This window comes from Grammomys surdaster, unplaced genomic scaffold (assembly GCF_004785775.1).
Source record: "Grammomys surdaster isolate TR1022 unplaced genomic scaffold, NIH_TR_1.0 125984, whole genome shotgun sequence".
NCBI classification, from domain to species: domain Eukaryota; kingdom Metazoa; phylum Chordata; class Mammalia; order Rodentia; family Muridae; genus Grammomys; species Grammomys surdaster.
The window spans coordinates 4,087,251-4,104,891 of record NW_021620800.1 but is presented as its reverse complement, the minus strand read 5'-3'; the positions used below and the strand labels follow the sequence as shown (position 1 = coordinate 4,104,891).

Genomic DNA, 17,641 nt, shown 5'->3' with positions numbered 1-17,641 from the left:
ACACACACACACACACACACACACACACACACACACACACACACACAGAGAGCTTTCAGGCCACGCTGTGTTATCTAAGACTCTATCTCAACAACAACAACAACAATAAAAACTTTTGAATGAGAATTTGAATTAGAAATTCAAATTGTAGAGTGCTGGCCCAGATGCATGGCCCTGGGTTTGGTCCTCAGCATCCTGTAAAACTGAGCTTGGTAGTGCAGACCTACAATCCCAACACTTAGGAGGTGGAAGCAGGAGAACCAGAAATTCAAGGCTATCCTTAGCTACAAGGTTGTCCTCAACTACAAAGCAAGTTCAGACCTGGAATACAAGAGATACCATAGACAGACAGACAGACAGACAGACAGACAGAGATATTAGAGTGTTAGAGAGATGGCTCAGCCAGTAAAGGCACTTGTCAGCAAATCTAATGACCTGAGTCCAGTCCCCAGAACCTACACAGACAGAGGGAGAGAACGGACTCCTCCTACAAGGTGTCCACTGACCTCCACACAAACAAACAAACAAAAAAACTAAGCTTCGCTTTACAGACACTGTGTAAACTTTTCTCCAAAAGCCTTGTGTGGTTGTTTCTCGATCCAGAAGTCTTTTGGCCTATTTCTGTAGTCTAGCTCAAACTAGTACTTGCCAATATCTCTTATTGTTACTCAAAGTGAACCTAATATTTTTGGGCAAAACGCATCTTATGACTTTCTCCCTCACTTGCTCCATCACTGTGTGAGGCTGCACGTTTTCTCATCTCCTTAGCACTGTCTTCTAATGTATGGGGTCATATCCCTGGCCTGCTTCCTTGTTTACAGGAGCTTTTGTTTTAGAAAACATAAACTATGTATAGCCCTTTATCTTTTGAAGTGTTGCAAACATAACTAAACCAGCTTTGTCTGTCCCTCAATTTGCAATGAGAATGAATACATAATGATGTAAGCTCAGGTTTATCAGGCTGTGACTGGAACAGATAGACCTGAGACAGGATTCTACAGTCTCTACTCAGAATTAGAAAAACAAAGGGTGACTTAGTGCAAACAAAAGACACTAAACCCTGTGGCTTTGGTAACGAGATAACACCGCTCATTACAATCTGTTACTTATGTTCCAGTTGCCTTGTGGTCAAAGGAGCGCTTTCTTGGAGGCCTTAGATTCACCATCATAGATCAGTAACCAAGACAAACAGATCCCAGCACTGCTGCCTGGGAGGTACACAGGTAGCAAGCACTACCATGTCAGGTTGCACAGAAATGAAAGATACACAGCCTTCAGAGTTTAGGCTTCTTTTAAAGTCATGTTACCATGTGGATGGGACTTGAACAACAATTCTGGAGCCTTCAAGACTGATCTGGGGTGCATAGGCTTCTTTATTTTCAATCTGTGCTGTGTCAACAACCACCTAGAAAAGAAACAGAGACCACCACCAAGTTCAGAGAGAGCTTTCAGTATCAAACACCCAAATACATAAGCGTGTCAGACACTCAGTGGCCGGCAGAACTGTCTGCAGCACATCTGTACCAAGACCAGGGAGGTTCCCAGAGATAACAGCAAGCAATTATGCGTAAACACACAGAAACCAAATTCTAACTGTGGGATCCACTCAACTTTGTAGGCATTTTCTACACTGTAGTTGTTATAATTACAAATTACTCAAGATGAGTGTAGCTATATATTCCTGTCATCCCAACACCTGTAAGGCCGAGGCATATATTATGAGTTTGCAGTCAGCCTGTGCTTGTGACCTTGTCTCAAAATGAAGAAATGCATGAGTCTGGAGAGCTGGCTCATATGCTGAGCATACTTCCTGCTCTTTCAGAGGACTTGAGTCCCTACACACATATCAGGCTGCTCACTGCCACCTGCAACTCCAGTTTCAGGAGATCCAAGGCTCTCTTTTGGCCTCCAAAGATACAAAGGCATGTGCGCGTGCACATACACTCTTAATTTAAAAATAAAGTCCTAAGATAAATTTACACAGTTTAAAAATGAAGACATAAGATAAATTTAAACACACAATTTAAAAATAAAGTCTTAAGATAGATTTTTAAATGGGACAGATAAATAAAGGAAAGGACTGGAGAAAGGAGACGAAAGTGAAGGATAAGAGAAGAAGAAAAGGAGGAGAGATTATCCATCTTTTATTTTAGGGGTTTGTTGTTTTGGTCTTTTCAAAACAGTGTTTCTCTGTGTAGCTCTGGCTGTCCTAGACCTCGCTCCATAGACGAGGCTGGCCTCAAATTCGGGGATCCACCTGCCTCTGCCTCCTGAATGCTGAGATTAAAGATGTGCACCACCACTCAGCTACTTCAGTGTTTTTTTTTAAATGTTATATATGTGAAAGAAAAAAAAATGCCAGAAACTGAACCAAGGGGGCCTGGTGATGCAGACCTGTTATCTAAGCTCCTTGCAAGGGTGAGGCAAATTCAAGGGCTGGGGATATGGCTCACTAATAGAAAAACACATCTCCATTTTAGAAGGGGTTAAGCTACTCATAGGTACTTCTCATAATTCCAAACACAGCTTCCAGTGTGTTCATTTCCACTGTTATAAATAAACAGGGTTCTCACAGCTGGACCTTTGAGAAACATTTCCTGTCCAAGGAACGGCCTTTGTTGGACCTGACAGGTGTTTCCTCTCTCCACCTACTCCTATGACTATGGTCTTAAATGTCTTTGTCAGCTACAACAAAGGCCCTACCATCAGTGGGTAGGGAAGTAAAAAATTCCTGGATTCTGGGTATGATTACACTTCCCCCCCTTAGCTTAAATTGTTTTCTCAAAACTGGCCTCTCCTGATGTGCTCTGTGTTCTGGAGCACACACTGCCATAGTTCCAACTTCAGCCGACACAGTCCTGGTCTCCAGGACTCTATTATAGGTTAACAGAATGACCCTTGTTTCTTGCTTTTCTTCCCTGTATGAATCTTCAAGGAAACAAGGCCTAGCTCTGTACAGGTAGACTGTCCCTGTAGTAATCTGCACGAACCAGGGACAAACACAATTCTAATCTGTCCTTTCATGAATAAAGCAGAAATCAGACTACAAAGAGTACTTTTTAAAAAAATATTTATTTATTTATTTATTTATTTATTTATTTATTTATTTATTTATTTTTGAGACAGGGCCTCACTCTCTAACCATGGCCATGAAGCAGAATAAGCTACGGCTGACAAGCTGCCTGGACTGATACGGCAGACAATAAAAGCTAACAGTGATTTCAGATGCTGAGCTCTGGCCTGGGTTGATATGGCAGACAATAAAAGCTAACAGTGATCTCAGATGCTAAGCTCTGGACCTGGTCCAACTTTACTTCACGTTTCCTTAGTTTTTATTTTCCTTTCCCTTTTCTCTGACAGGTAAGAAGTAGATTTTTACCTGAAGCAGACACTGCCGTTTTAAAGGTAATGGGCGGAGAGCTAGGATAGGAAATGAATGGGTTGGGGCACTGCCTAACAAATGGACTGTAAGAGTAGGTGAAACAGCGGCTGGCTGACCTGGAAAGGTGAGAATGAGCCACATTCAGAGAGGTCAGAGAACAAGCAGAGTGCAGAGGACTGAGATAGGAGGCCACCAGCCCTGTTCTCTTAAGCAACATACTGGAAACTCCAGTGTTGCTGCAGAGCAGTCAGGCCAGTCAAGGCCACCCAGACAGTACTAATGTGTTTGTTTCCTTAAGATGAGCAAAGCCCACAACACCACCATTCTGCAAGTAGATTCCCAGCAAATCCAGGTTATAAAGGTATTCAAACAAACAAACAAACAAACAAACAACAAAACTTTCAGCTCCGAGGGGAGAGCAGGGTCTTCCTATGTATCTCAGGCTGGCCTCCATCTCCTCCTTTTGCCTCAGCCTGGGCTATGTTTTGCATGTGCGCCACCCCACAGGCTCCCATCCTCTCACAGATACTCACCAGCCCTGCCTGGCCAAACAGCAGCTGCACGGCAGTCTTACAGGCGCCCCGCCATGTGGACGGGCACACCTGGTTCAGCACTTCAGTCACAGGAAGATCGTCCCTAGGTGTGATTCCGTTGTCACAGCCCGCTTCCCTGATGAGCTGGAACATGGTATGCTACAGATTGACAAGAGAGAGGACAGGTCACATTGCAAGACTTAACGCTGGCAAGGCTCCAAAACTTACGGGACTGCATTCACGCAACCATCCTCACGAGAGGTGTTCTGACACCACCTGAATCACGTCATTTGAAAAAAAAAAAAAAGTTTTTGGAGGCAGGATCTCACTGTGTGTCCTTGGCTGGCCTAGAACTCTCTATGTTGAATTTGAGGCTGGCCTCAAATTCAGAGATCCATCTGCTCATGCCTCCAGAGTGCTGGGATTAAAGGTTTGTGCAATCATGCTTGGTCCAACCTCAACTTATTTTTTAGATGACATCATAGGCTCTGCAATACACTGAATGAGCCCAAGTTTCAGGTCTCCTAATTTTTAGGCATAGTACTTTGGGCTTCAGTTCCTTTGTCAAATTGGAATGGGGAATACCCATGCCCCATTGAGACACTTAATTAAATAAAACAATATATGGGAAGAACTTTGTTGTATTTCCTGCATCCACGATGCTTCACAACTATTATTACTGCTCTAAGATTTCAGTTACTTAATTCTCAAAACTCCACCAGCAACCATTAAGTATCAACAACAGCTCATGATGTACTCACAAACTCTTAAAAGACCTCAACAAAATTATTAATAAACCTTCCTTAGTGAATGTCTTATTGTGTTATCGCAGGTGAGGTGTGACTCAGTGCTTGCTTTGCATGTGTGCGGCAGAGTTCAAACCCTAGCGCAGTGGTGGTGGAGACCTTTAATCCCAGCACTTGGGAGGCAGAGGCAGGCGGATTTCTGAGTTCGAGGCCAGCCTGGTCTACAGAGTGAGTTCCAGGACAGCCAGGGCTACACAGAGAAACCCTGTCTTGGGGAAGAAGAAAAAAAAAGAAGACATCACAGGCAGAGAACTCTCCTTTGGCCATCACTGTATTCAGAAAAGGTAGAACCTCCTTTCATGATTTCCGCTTTTTTTTTGGGGGGGGTTTTCGAGACAGGGTTTCTCTGTGTAGCCCTGGCTGTCCTGGAACTCACTCTGTAGACCAGGCTGGCCTCGAACTCAGAGATCCACCTGGCCTCTGCCTCCCAAGTGCTGGGACTAAAGGCGTGCGCCACCACCGCCCGGCCCGCTTATGTTTTTTAATCTACATTCTTCAAAAGCCCTTAAGTTTTCTGTAACAGCTCTATTTCCAAGTTCATGCTCAGTTACTGAAACCCAGGGAATCCACAGAAAGATACCGTCTTAAGCTTCAGATTGTCAGCAGCCGACTCATTAAAGGAGACTCCCTTCAGGAAGTGCGCTCCTATCTGCACAGGGACCGTGGGGAGCTCACACTGCATGGGCTGTGGAGGTGTCTGCCTTCGCCCCGTCTGCTGAGCTTCCGCCTCACTGCAGCAGCCCTGGAAAAGGTTTGCACAGGAGAGTGGAGGTGACCCACAGCCCATGTGTTAAAGCATTTGGTTCCCAGAGTACTGAGTGAACAACTCCCACACACTCACAGAGCCGCTGGAGAGAAGGGTGTACCTGCAAACTTGCTTCAATGGCCTTTGGGCTGAGGTGGAAGCCAGCTTTCATTGCATATTCACAGTGGCCTAAGCTTTCCAAAGCTATTTTATATGCCTGTAAGAGTCAAGATCATTCAACAGATTAGAATATGACAAAGTCCAACAAAAATAGGAACTTAAAATTTCTACAGCTGTGGTGAGTAGATCTGGAAGGAGTTAGGTAAGGAGAATGCAGTGAATACACTGTATGCATACATGAAATTCTCGAAAAATAAATAACATTACATTAAAGTTTTTCTACAGTTATTGAGACTTGAGGACACATTATTACTTTGTTACCTTTTTGAGTGGTCCAACTTCATGACTCTAATCTTCCCCCTTGGTGGACTCATTTCTCTATGCAGCTAACAGTATTGAGACACTTACCTGCAAAGCACTGTCGATTTTTATGTTTAGCTCTTTTAGCTGGTGCTCAGGAATTGCTGCACTTTGAGAACAAAAGAGCTGTTGGACTTCAATTCCCGCCAGGCGTCCATCACAGCCTCTCTCCCTTAATCTTGATGTCGCCTATGACATAAATAGTAACTAGTAGGTAAAGGAGGGCAATTGTAGTTACTAGTAAAATTCAAACAGTACCAGCAACAACAAATCCCATACCTAAAATGAACTACGTAAGCTGGATATACACCAGGGTTTTGGACCAGTCACACTACAAAGTTAGAGACTGAAACTTTAAAGACTTAACTTTTTGAGATGGTCTTACCATGTAACCCAGGCTGGCCTCAAACTTACAACTGGCATGCCTCAGCCTCCTACACACTAGGATTACAGATTATAAGCCTGTACCGCTACCCTGGCCAAATAACATTTCTAGGAGTTAGTCTCTGTTCTTTTAGGTCAGGATAGAAATGTTAATATTTACAATACACACAAAACTGCAGGAAAGAAAACTAGCAGCTTCAATGCTGTCAAGTGCAAGGCTTTCAGTTTCACAAGCCATGTGCACACACCAGCCTACCTGTCTAATCAAGCCCTGAAACCTAATAAACAGACTTAAGATTAAAACCATCTGATTTCTAAGATTCTTCCAGCGAAATGTTTAGCCCACAGGAGTTGTGCTAGCTACTACCCCAACCCTAGAGCATCAAGTCTGGACCCTGCCTTCCTGGAGATGATGCCTCACCAGCCAAAGGTGAACTTAATAACTAAAACTGTAATGGGGACACAGCAGGCACTGAAAGTGGCACCTGGGGATCCTCTTCAGTGGCCACACCTGTACTCACCATACTCTTAAAGGACTGTGAGTTCCAGACCAAAACAAGAACCTGTCTCATAAAAAGACAATTCAGATTGAAAATTGGAACGTGCTCTAGGTAGGTGAGGATATATCAAGGCACCAATAAGCCCTAACATCCACAGTGATCCAAGGTGAAGGAGCAGAACACTCTAAGAAACTCCATAAAGTCTAAAATCAAGCAAGAAAATGGCCAGAGGCAAGGCAGGAGTCTCACATGGCAGGACTCAGGATGTCATAGTGAGGTGTCCATATTTGGCGTCAACAAAATGAGAAACCATGATGTCTCACTTTAAAATCAGAATGGAGAGGCAGAAATGGGAGAACGCAGTTCAGAAAGAAGTAGAACCCACTCTCCAAAACTAGGGAGTGACAGTAGATGGGGACAGGTGGGGTGAGTGAGCTGGTGGAACAGGGGACAGACACGACGGGAAGACTGAAAGGTCAGACTTGGGTCTTGAATGCATGGCCTATTGTCGTATGTCACCACTGACTCCCACGGAGATGGCATGGAGAGAAGCATGTACGAGAAAAGCCAAAACTGAGCCACCTAGGGAACCTACAAGAGGAGCCACTTAACTCAGGGCCCTGGAGTCCATGGGAAGTGGGTCAGCGCATACATCTGAAGCATCCCTCCACATAGGAGTGGCCTAAGTCCCAGACTGGGTCAAGATCCCCTAGGGAGAAGAGAACCCAACGATGAACCACAAGAAGCTCAACTAAGAAGCTGCTCTGAGGAGAGTCTAACAAAGCAGATGAAGAATGGACAGCTCAGAGCAAATAAGGCAACTTTTTTCTTAACTTTTAATTCTAAATGCATATATATATTTATTTAGTGTGAGTCTGACAGTGAGCATACATGTGCCACATTCTGCATGTAAAGTTTGGAGGGAAACTTTTGGGGAATCAGTTTTCTCCTTTGGCCCTATCACACAGAACACAACTCACACCTTCAGGTTTCTGTGTCAACCTCTTTACCTGCTGCAAAATTCTGCTAATATATAACATATTTTATATGTCTATAGTACTTTGTGGTTTCTAATAAAAGGTGAAAGATTTATTTGGCTGAGGAGAAATCAGAAAATATATGGTTTTCAGAATGAATAAAAAAGGTGAGGGAAAGATAACTCCAAGAGGTTGACTGTCCAAAAAGGAGAGAAACAGGTAGACTTTTAGGTTGGAAGTACGTAAGTATTGAGAGAGAAAATACTGGGTGCCATGGCAGAAGCCAGTTCCTTGAGAATGGAAATAAGATAATGCCAAGGTGAGCCCTGAGCCTGAGACAAGGGCACCTCCTCTGTTGTTATAAGAGGGAAGAGACAGACGGGGTGGAGGTGAGCTGTGAGCTGGAGACGCGGTACTGTTCTGGCCATGCAAGAAGAAAGACCGCACCAGGAGATTCCATTTTCCCAGGTAGCATGCAGAATGGGCACCCACTGGAAGCAGTGGGCAGGAGGGCACTGGCCACATGGAAGTGGGCAGGGGAGAAGATCAGTGAGGCGGCACTGAAGTTTCAGAGTGGAGCCAGAAGCAATAATGACAGAGGGCTGTGAAGCCAGATTACAGACCAAGGCCTGAACCCACGCCAGCAGGGGAAAAGGACAGTATCAAGTCCCACCTCCAGCTCAACCTCTAATCACCATTGAGGGTCTTTCTGAGGAAACCCTTTTACATGAAAGAGAAAGCCAAACAAACAACAACAGAAAAAAGAAAACCCCGACAGACAGCAGCACGACAGAGTATTACAACATCAGAAATGGCATAGTGTGAAAACCTGAACAACTCTCTGGAAAAGGGGAAGAGATGGAAGATCAGAATTTCATTTCTTTTTGATTGTTTTGAAACAGGGTCTCATATATCCCAAGATGGACTTGAACACACTATGTAAGCAAGGGTGACCTTGATTGAGCTCCTGATCCTCCTGCTTCCCCTCCCAAGTGCCTGGACACAGGTGTGCTTCACCATGCCTGGCTATAGGTCCGTAACAAAAGACAACACACTGCAACTGAACTGTGGGGTAACTCAAATCGTCTAAGAGGTCAACATCCAGTCCTTAGCCGTACATGAAGATCTTGTACTCTCTATATGAAGTAAAATAGCAAGTCTTAGTGAGGTCAGCTGGGAAAGTCTTACTTTTTCTTTTTCTCACTGGGAAAGAGGTATTAGCATGCTTCCAAGAGAACCACTGAAATGCAGCAGAAAAGGAGTGCATAGCTTTAGAGTTTTGTTCTAGGCTCCTCTGCTGGACTTCAGGCTCGTGTGGTGCTACTAAGTGCCACAGTCTAGCTTACTTTGGGTCAGATCATAACCCAAGGGACCACTCCTGCTGTGCTGCTCCCTACAGTGATCACTGAGATGCATGTGTTATTCAGTGTGGCCTTTGTGAGCTGCTATGAGCCTTCAAGAATATTCTATTCTTGCCTTATGACCATAACTGCTATCTTCCTGTCGCTTTAGCTTATCAAGGGTTGTGGCCATGGTTTAAGAAATTTAGAGATAAGGCGCTATCACTGTAATAAAAACTGTGAGAAACAGATTCAGACTTACTTTTTTTTTTTTTTTTTTTGGTTTTTCGAGACAGGGTTTCTCTGTGTAGCCCTGGCTGTCCTGGAACTCACTCTGTAGACCAGGCTCGACTTGAACTCAGAAATCCGCCTGTCTCTGCCTCCCAAGTGTTGGGATTAAAAGCGTGCGCTACCACCACCCGGCTCAAACTTACTCTTTAAAAACAAAACAAAAAAACAACACACCATATGGCCTCACCCCTGGATGGAATGTCAGATAGTTCTAAGTGCAGCAGGGCAACTAACAACACAGATTCAAGGAGCATTTCTAGCATGGTCAAGGGCTGAGCCGACACTTGCTGTGTGTTAGCAATCACTGTGAACTGTGGGTCTCATTTCAAGGTTGTCTGCAGGTCTGTATGAAGTGTGGGATCTGGCTGATGAAGAATGCAATGCTGCTGACAACTGCAGCAGCTCTGCACACTGCTCTTACTGAGGTCCTGGGCACTGCCTTCGCCTCCTGCCTCAGGCGAACACTGACTATGCAGTAGAGTCTTCTCGGCCTCTTCACATAAGGCAACAGTGCCCTCCAGGTTTTCAACATAACTAATACTTGCAGATCAAAAGTCCATACACATTTTCATGTATGTGTTCAATGTTTACAAGACACATGCTGCCACTGATGAAGACCCTGACTAAAAAACAAACCAGGGTTGAAGAGAGGGCTCAGGGGTTAAGAGCACTTGCAGAGGACTCAAGTTCAATTCTCACAACCACCAGAAACTTCAGTTCCAGGGGAATTGATGCCCTCTTTTGGTCGCCCTTCTTAGAGACTGCACACATATGGTGCACTAACATACATGAAGGCAAAATACCTGCACACATTAAAAATAAATAAGCGGGACATGGTGATAGACACTCATAACCCCAGCACTTGGGAGGCTGAGGCAGAAGCACTGTGAGTTTGAGGCCTGCCTCGGTTATTCGGCAAGATCCTATCTCAAAAAATGGAAGGGGGGGTGGAGGGAGAAAGGAAGAGACAGACTGACTTTATAAAAAGCAATTTCTTTTTTTAACTTTTTCTACGTGCATGCCTGCATGGCTGTGTGTACACTCGTGAAAGTCAGGACAATCAGGTTCAATTGTAAACACCTTCACCAGCTGAGCCATCTTGCCAGTTGAAAAGTTATTTCTGATTTGCTTACATCCAAGTGTAAGTTCTGGGTATAGAGAAGGACTAGCTCTCAACCTTCCCAATGCCCTTTAATATAGTCCTTCATGTTGTGGTGACCCCCAACCATAAAATTATTTCCTTGCTACTTCATAACTATAATTTTGCTACGGTTATAATTTATAATGTAAATAAATATCTGTGGTTTTGGATAGTCCTAGGCATCCTGTAAAAGGGTCATTCAACCCCCAAAAAGGGTTGAGACCCGCAGGCTGAGAGCCACTGGACTAGAGAACACCATGCTAGTGTGGCCAGAGGCGGAGCTGTATACTAGGCAGGATGCTCCATGAAAAGGTTTGGAGACGGTCTGCAGCCCACTCTACAGCAGGTCCTCGGCCAGGAGGCTCTGTGTGGGAACCAGAAGCCTCGAGAGGAGAATGTTCACTGAACACTGGCGTGTCCCCTCCCCACATCTGATCACTATGCCATTCTATCCTGCTCAAGTTCCCCTACCCACTAGTGAAGCTATGCTGGGCAGCATCTGAATGTGCCAAATAAATTAATAGGAAAATGGCTCAGATCACATGCAAAACAAGTGGTAAGTGAGGATTGAGGATTAGGTCAGCTAAGCATCTTTTTCTATTGACTTTCCTGAAGTTTTGGAGTTGACACATACAGTACCGGGCTTTACCATTGCACTTTCTTGCATTTGCCACCACAGATTGTTCTAATTCATCCCTCCACTGCCCGCTCCTGCTCCCCACCCCTGCCTGCACGCCCTGCTGCTCCCCTTGCTTTAGTGTCATATGTATTGTTTGGCTTCCTTCCTTCCCTGTCACAGCCCCCTTTCATCACACACACACAATATATATATATATATATATATATATATATATATATATATATATATATACACACACACACACACACACACACACACACACACACACACACACACCCTACAGAAATTTAAATCTAGGCTCTGTATACCAGAGAAAATACTCTGTGTTCATCTTTCTGGGTCTGGCTTACCTAAGACTCCTTTTTACACATTTTTAAATTTGTGTGTGTGTTTGAAAGGGTGCCTGTGCACACAGCGGGCAGAGGCAGCGCCAGGTGTCGTTCACTGTCACAGTCCTTTATAGCAGAGTCTCCCTGAAGCTTAAGATCATTTTGGTTTTTAAGGATTTTGTTGTAGCTGTTGGTTATGCTGATAGACTCCATTGATCAACCTAGGGATCCAAACTCCAGTCCTCATAGTTGCAGAGCAAGAATTACAAAGATCCCAAACACTTCTAAGAGAAGGGTTACAGAACACACTGTATGGCTACAGAAGCAGCTCAAACTTGTAACACAGCAGCTGGAGGACCAAAGCAGAGCTACCGTGAGTCAGAGGCCAGTCTGGGAGTGAGAATTTATCTCAAAAAAATAACAATAGGATGGAGAGATGGCTCAGAGATTAACAGCGTGTACTGCCCTTGCAGAGGACCTGAATTTAGTTTCTAGCATCCACATCAGCAGCTCACGACCATCTGTAACTCCAGCTTCAAGGGATGAGATGCTTCCCTCTGGTCTCCACAGACATCTGCACTCACATGCACAGACCACTCCCTCAATACACAACTTAAAATCAATCTTTAAAATAAAAACAACAATTCCTGGAAGGTGGTGGCAAACACCTTTAATTCCAGTACTTGAGAGACAGAGGAAGGCAGATCTCTGAGCTCAAGGGCAGTCTGAAATACAAAGTGAGCTCCAAGACATCCAGGGCAACAAAGAGAGGCTCTGCCTTGAAAAACAGAATTAATTAATTAAAAAAAAAAACACCCCCAAACAAGGCTGAGAATGTAGCTTTGTAAGTGGGGTGTTTACATAACATGCATGAAGTCCCAGGTTCCCATCCCAGCACCATAAAGACCAGCCACAGTGGCACTTTCCTGAAACTCTGGTATCTGTGAAGTTCATCTTGCCACACAGACCTGTTACCTATTCTACCTGGCTGCCTACTGAGAATTCACCCTCCTGGCCAGCTCCACTTGCTGTGCAGGAAATGTTTGTGAACCTCAAAAAGACCAAGGAACTGAATCCGATGCAACTGCATTAGAGTCTCTTTATTTAAGCTTGGGCTCCCTGCCAACCTTGACACAGCACGAAGGTGGAGTCCTGAGACTAGTTTTAGGCAAGCATTTATAGAGGCAAGAAAGGAGTATCTTGCCTAGTACACATCTGATTGGGGGGCAACTATGGCCTTTAACATTATTGGCTGGTGCTGGGCCATAAACTTAACTTCTGTGTTTTTCCTGATTGGTGGTTGTTAGGAAGTGAAGTGTCAGGGGCAGGCTTGTAACCTGGAGTGTAGATTTGCTGGGGAATGACCTGGAAACTGATGCTAGACACAGGTCTTGTTGGGGGCTGGGTAGCCTGGAAACTGGTGCTAGGTACTGGCCTGTTAGTTAACGTGAGTTTAACCTTAGGTTCGGTTCTCTACGATGGAGTCTGAACCCAAAAGATTTGGTCTCTCACTGTGTCCTTCCTGACTTAGGTGCCAGCCCTCTCCGTGGCTTACCTCTTTAGACTTTCCCGTACTGCCCCCATTAAGAAGCAGGCCCCTTCTTCGGGGTCTGGACAACTCCTGCAGCCCTCTGTACTGTTTTTCGTAAGCCTTTCTCAATAGGTATCATTCTAATGTCTGGCACGAGCCTGACATAATGTAAGTGTTCTTAAAGACATTTGCTGTCACAAGAATATGCAAGCTAGTGGTAAGTTTACCGCTCAATGTCTAAAGCAAGCGGCTCTTCTGGGAGCCAACAGACAAAGAACCCCAGCAGCCTCTCCCACTGCAACACAGCCAGATCTCCCAGGTCAGTTACCTCAGCAGCCCCTCGCCAGGATCGCACAGCTTCCTCCAATTCAGGTGTGTGGCCCACGCCAGACAGACTACTGCTGTTCTTTTTTTCTGGCACAACTACCTCAGCAAAGCAAGAGTGAGCCACCGGCTGGACTTTCTGCAAGGCGTGAGTCAAAAACTGGAAATGGACTTGCACCACTGTCAAGAAACATCGCCCCAACACCTGTGAAAACAAGAGAGCCAGGGGAGTTTAGGCTGTGGGCTGCTCACGGATTAGTGCAATTAACTCCTCAACTGCTAACAGATTGGGAATCGTAAAAGCATGCAATGCTAAAAAGTCCCCCTGCTTTACAAGTGCCTGCCTCTTGGGCCTTGGTAGTAGAAATTTAAAAGTCAAAACATTTCAAAGCAAGCAGTAAGCCTCACGTACAAGTAGGCCTTCCAACTTCCCACCACCTGTTCTCACTTCTCATGTCTAGACTCTGTCTTTGAGCTCCTGTGGGCCAGAGCCATTCATAATCTCAATTATGGCCACAGAGTATTCAGAACACAAAGGAAAAGTCATGGCATGTGAGTAAAAAATCTGAAAGGCTGGTTTGACCTTGAAGAAAACATTTGATTGGGAATGAAACCCAAAGATGCTGTTGTTTCAGTGGTGTGCTAATATTGTTATGAATATAGTTGTCTGTCATGTTTCTATTCATTACGAAACAAAGCTGACAGACCAGTCTTCCAGGAGTCAACAAAAATAGGAGACAAGTCTATCAACAGGGCAGAAACCCACTAATCTGACACTTATCAGTGGTTGGTTGGCTGGTTAATAATTCAAATAGGGGTTCACTACAAAGCCCTGGCTGTCCTGGAATTTGCTCTGTGGGCCAGGCTGGCCTCAAACTCACAGCAATCTGCCTGCTTCTGCCTACCAAGTACTGGGATTAAATGCATGTGCTACCATGTCCAGCCAGAATTTTTTTTTTCAAACAATAAGTCTGTCAGATGTGGTGATACATTCAGGTAATTCTAGCACTTGGAAGACTTAAGTAGGTGCATCATGAGTTCAAGACCAGCCTGGTCTACAAAGAGAGAGTTAGAAGCCATCCTTCCCCTGCTTCAAAACAACAATAATAATAGAAGCCAAAATTCCACTGCTAATAGACAAGTGTTCTAAATTGTTAGCCCAATGAACATTTTAAGCCATAAAAGAATATTTGCCTAGAGACCAGGGCAGCTGTTCCCTTTCTTGCTTCTTAGTTAGTGACTTTACTTCCCCCCACCCCTCTTCAGGAGACAGGGTCTCTCTGGGTAGCCCTGGTTGTCCTATAACTCAATCTGTAAACCAGACTGTCCTTAAACTCAAGAGATCCACCTGTCTCTGCCTCCCAAGTGCTAGTACTAAAGGTGTGCACCACTTACACACACACACACACACACCCCACGTACTTCCTCTTTTAGTGGTACTGAAGCTATCCCAGGGCTTGGAGCAGAATGAGGAAGAACTAACATCCTCAGTCCTTTTTATCTTTGTACTTTAAGACAGGAGGGTCTCATTAAGTAGATCAGGGTGGCTTTGTACTTATAGTCCCCCTGCCTCAGCCTCCTGAGTTTCTTAGATTTCAGGAGTGTGTAACTCTCAGTCTGGTTTTCTAACTTGAGCACAGCTATGATGTTTGTTATGATTTCCTATGTTTTTCTCTATAAAGCAGAAGGAGAAACTGCTAGCTGAAAAGATACTGAGCTTGGAGAATTGAAAGTTTAAAGTGAGCCTGGGCAGTCTGGTGAGACAATTTTCTACAAAGATCTAACATCCAGGAGAGTCCCCATGCTCTCACCTCTTCTTGTACCTTGGAGCAGCCTAAAGACTCAGTCATATCCAAGTCAGATGCTGCCCTTAACCACAAACCCAGTTCAGCTTCACACAACAGAGCTGTTTTGCTAAAGAAACTGGGACAGGCCAGCTCCCAAAGTAACACCTATTCCCTCTAAATGATTTCTCCCCTGTGGAAAGCATCAGAGCAAAGAAGTCAATTTAAAGTTTCATCCAAACCTAAAGCAAAAAAATCAAACAAAAAGCTCATATTAAAGTGTCCACCCTCTAAGTGAACAGCTAAATCGAAGCTGAACTCTATCTCCTGGGTTTCCACTGCCCCTTTCCTCAGAGCTCCTCCCCACTAAGGCTATGGCTATTAAGGGTAGGGTGAGGGTCACAGAGGTAGCAGACCTAAGAATCCATCTAGAGGCTCCTGACATGAATAAACACCATCTGTCTAGTACCAGACACACTACCAGTCAGCTTTAACTAAGCATTCAACATGGACTTGATCTACACTACAGATTTCATATGGGTTGTGTCACAATCCCAGAACACCCCTATGCAGTCATCTCTATGTTACAGAGAAAAAGATTGAGGCTAGACAAGTTGTGAAACCAGACACAAAGGTTATGTTACAAAACAGACGGGCAGAGCAGTCTCCTCATTCAATTCAGCTTCTAAGATTGTAGCAAGAATGCTCTGCTGCCTTCAACACTTCAAACACCCAGACAGAAGGTGGCAGCACTGGACCAGGCACACAACAGAAATTCAGTCTTAACTGGCACCGGCTGAGGGCACTAGGAAGCTCCCACAGTGCCCTCACAGAGGAGCCTGGGTGGCTCCTCCAGGTTGCACTCTCTCCACTCTTTTTTGGCCTCTTGGCAAGCTACAGGAGAAAGGAAAGGAGGGGAAGAGAAGATGCCATGCTGCTCTGGGGCCACATTCTCACAGCTTCTGACCAATGAAAAGTACTTGCTCCTTCTAATAATAAATGTATAACACATGAATGCCTAATATATACACAGCTCAGAACCCTGAGGGTACACAGGAAGGAGAATGAGAAGGTCCCTGTGCTCAGGAGGGTTACATACTAACGGGGCTAGGAGACAACAAAGCCATAAATAGACACAAGGTCAGATGCAGCTGGAGAACAAGCTGCCTGGCAGGTGGTGAGGAAAAGGCTCTCTGAGGATAAACCAAGGAAGAAAGCCTCACTTCCTACTCTGAAAGGAATATTCTGAGAAATGGCAGTGAAGCCTGGTGTCTAGATCACAGAAGCATGGGTCTGGGGTGGGTCCTCCTGATACCCTGCTAGAATGGTGGAGGTGGAATCCTGCTGTAGGATGCAGTGGGAGAAGAGACGCTAGAGAGCTTTATGAAGGGCTGTCAGTCCACTGTCTCTGCTCTTTATTATGTGCTTGACCTTAGAGGAGTCATTTAATCTGCAGTTGTTCTCTGTAAGAACTGCCCTCTTCTTTCCCACGATGTGTAAAGCATCAACCCAATTAAGATTGTGACAAAATACTTGTTGTAAATAATTAAAGGCCAACCCAACCAGTACTTACCCTGACTCTTCGAAACTGGTTTCAGGAACTACTTATTATAAAGTGTCACCTCAACTACAGACACATGAACATCACCTTCTATGAGGACAGAGCTCCTGCCTCTGCTCACCCTTTATCTCATCTCACTTCCTGGCCCAGCCCTAATCCCCATGATAGACCTCACCCTCCTTGACTCAGGGATAGGCCAGTTCTTGGGGACTGTCCTCCCACAGGTTTGGAAGAGTATGTCCCAGGGTCACAGACAGCTCTCTCAGCTCACAGACTCAGAACATGTGAGGCTGGAGAACAGACTGGATAAGCTGGAGAACAGGTGAGTGAACAGTCAAGGCCAGGCACTTAAGTGTAAAATACCACTGAAGATCTACCAACCGCCACCACCTTAACCCATGCCAGGAGCCCCACACATGGTAAAGTAACCCATTTTACAGATGACAAAACAGGCTTAAAAAGATAAATTCGCTTAATGTCAAGTAGGTTTAAGTGAGGAATGTCTGCCTCACTCCAAAACACATTTCTGACCACCAGACTGCCCTGTCTGGCTGTGACAAGATCCAGGATGTAAAAACAACAACAGTGGGTAGGTATTCTGGAAAGCAGATCATCATCGGGGAGCTACTGAAACAGAACCCTGCTTACTGGAATTCCTGATGGCCAAGAAGGGTATATCATAAGCCTGGTGCCATGTTAGATGACTGTAATCCTAGCACTCAGGAAGCTGAGACATGAGCGTCACAAACTTGAAATCCACATGGGTCACAAGAGTGAGACCAGCAGAGGAGTAGGAGACATAAGCCTTCCCATTCTCTTACACTGTATGCACAGTATCTTCCTATTCTCTTACACTGTATGCACAGTGTCTTCCTATGCTCTTACACTGTATG

General features: G+C 44.9%; 1 protein-coding gene across 4 annotated transcripts in view; it reads right to left on the bottom strand.

The window, feature by feature from the left end:
• Positions 1 to 17,641, bottom strand: part of Kiaa0355 (KIAA0355 ortholog) — a 79,744-nt gene that overhangs the window by 17,508 nt on the left and 44,595 nt on the right. For all 4 annotated transcript variants that reach the window (XM_028754171.1, XM_028754173.1, XM_028754174.1 and 1 more), the window contains 6 exons: positions 13,408 to 13,608; positions 5,995 to 6,135; positions 5,588 to 5,683; positions 5,302 to 5,463; positions 3,916 to 4,074; positions 1,308 to 1,405 (listed from right to left, as the gene is read on the bottom strand). In XM_028754171.1, coding sequence (XP_028610004.1) covers positions 1,308 to 1,405; positions 3,916 to 4,074; positions 5,302 to 5,463; positions 5,588 to 5,683; positions 5,995 to 6,135; positions 13,408 to 13,608 — 857 coding nt within the window. The remainder of the gene's footprint in view (positions 1 to 1,307; positions 1,406 to 3,915; positions 4,075 to 5,301; positions 5,464 to 5,587; positions 5,684 to 5,994; positions 6,136 to 13,407; positions 13,609 to 17,641) is intronic.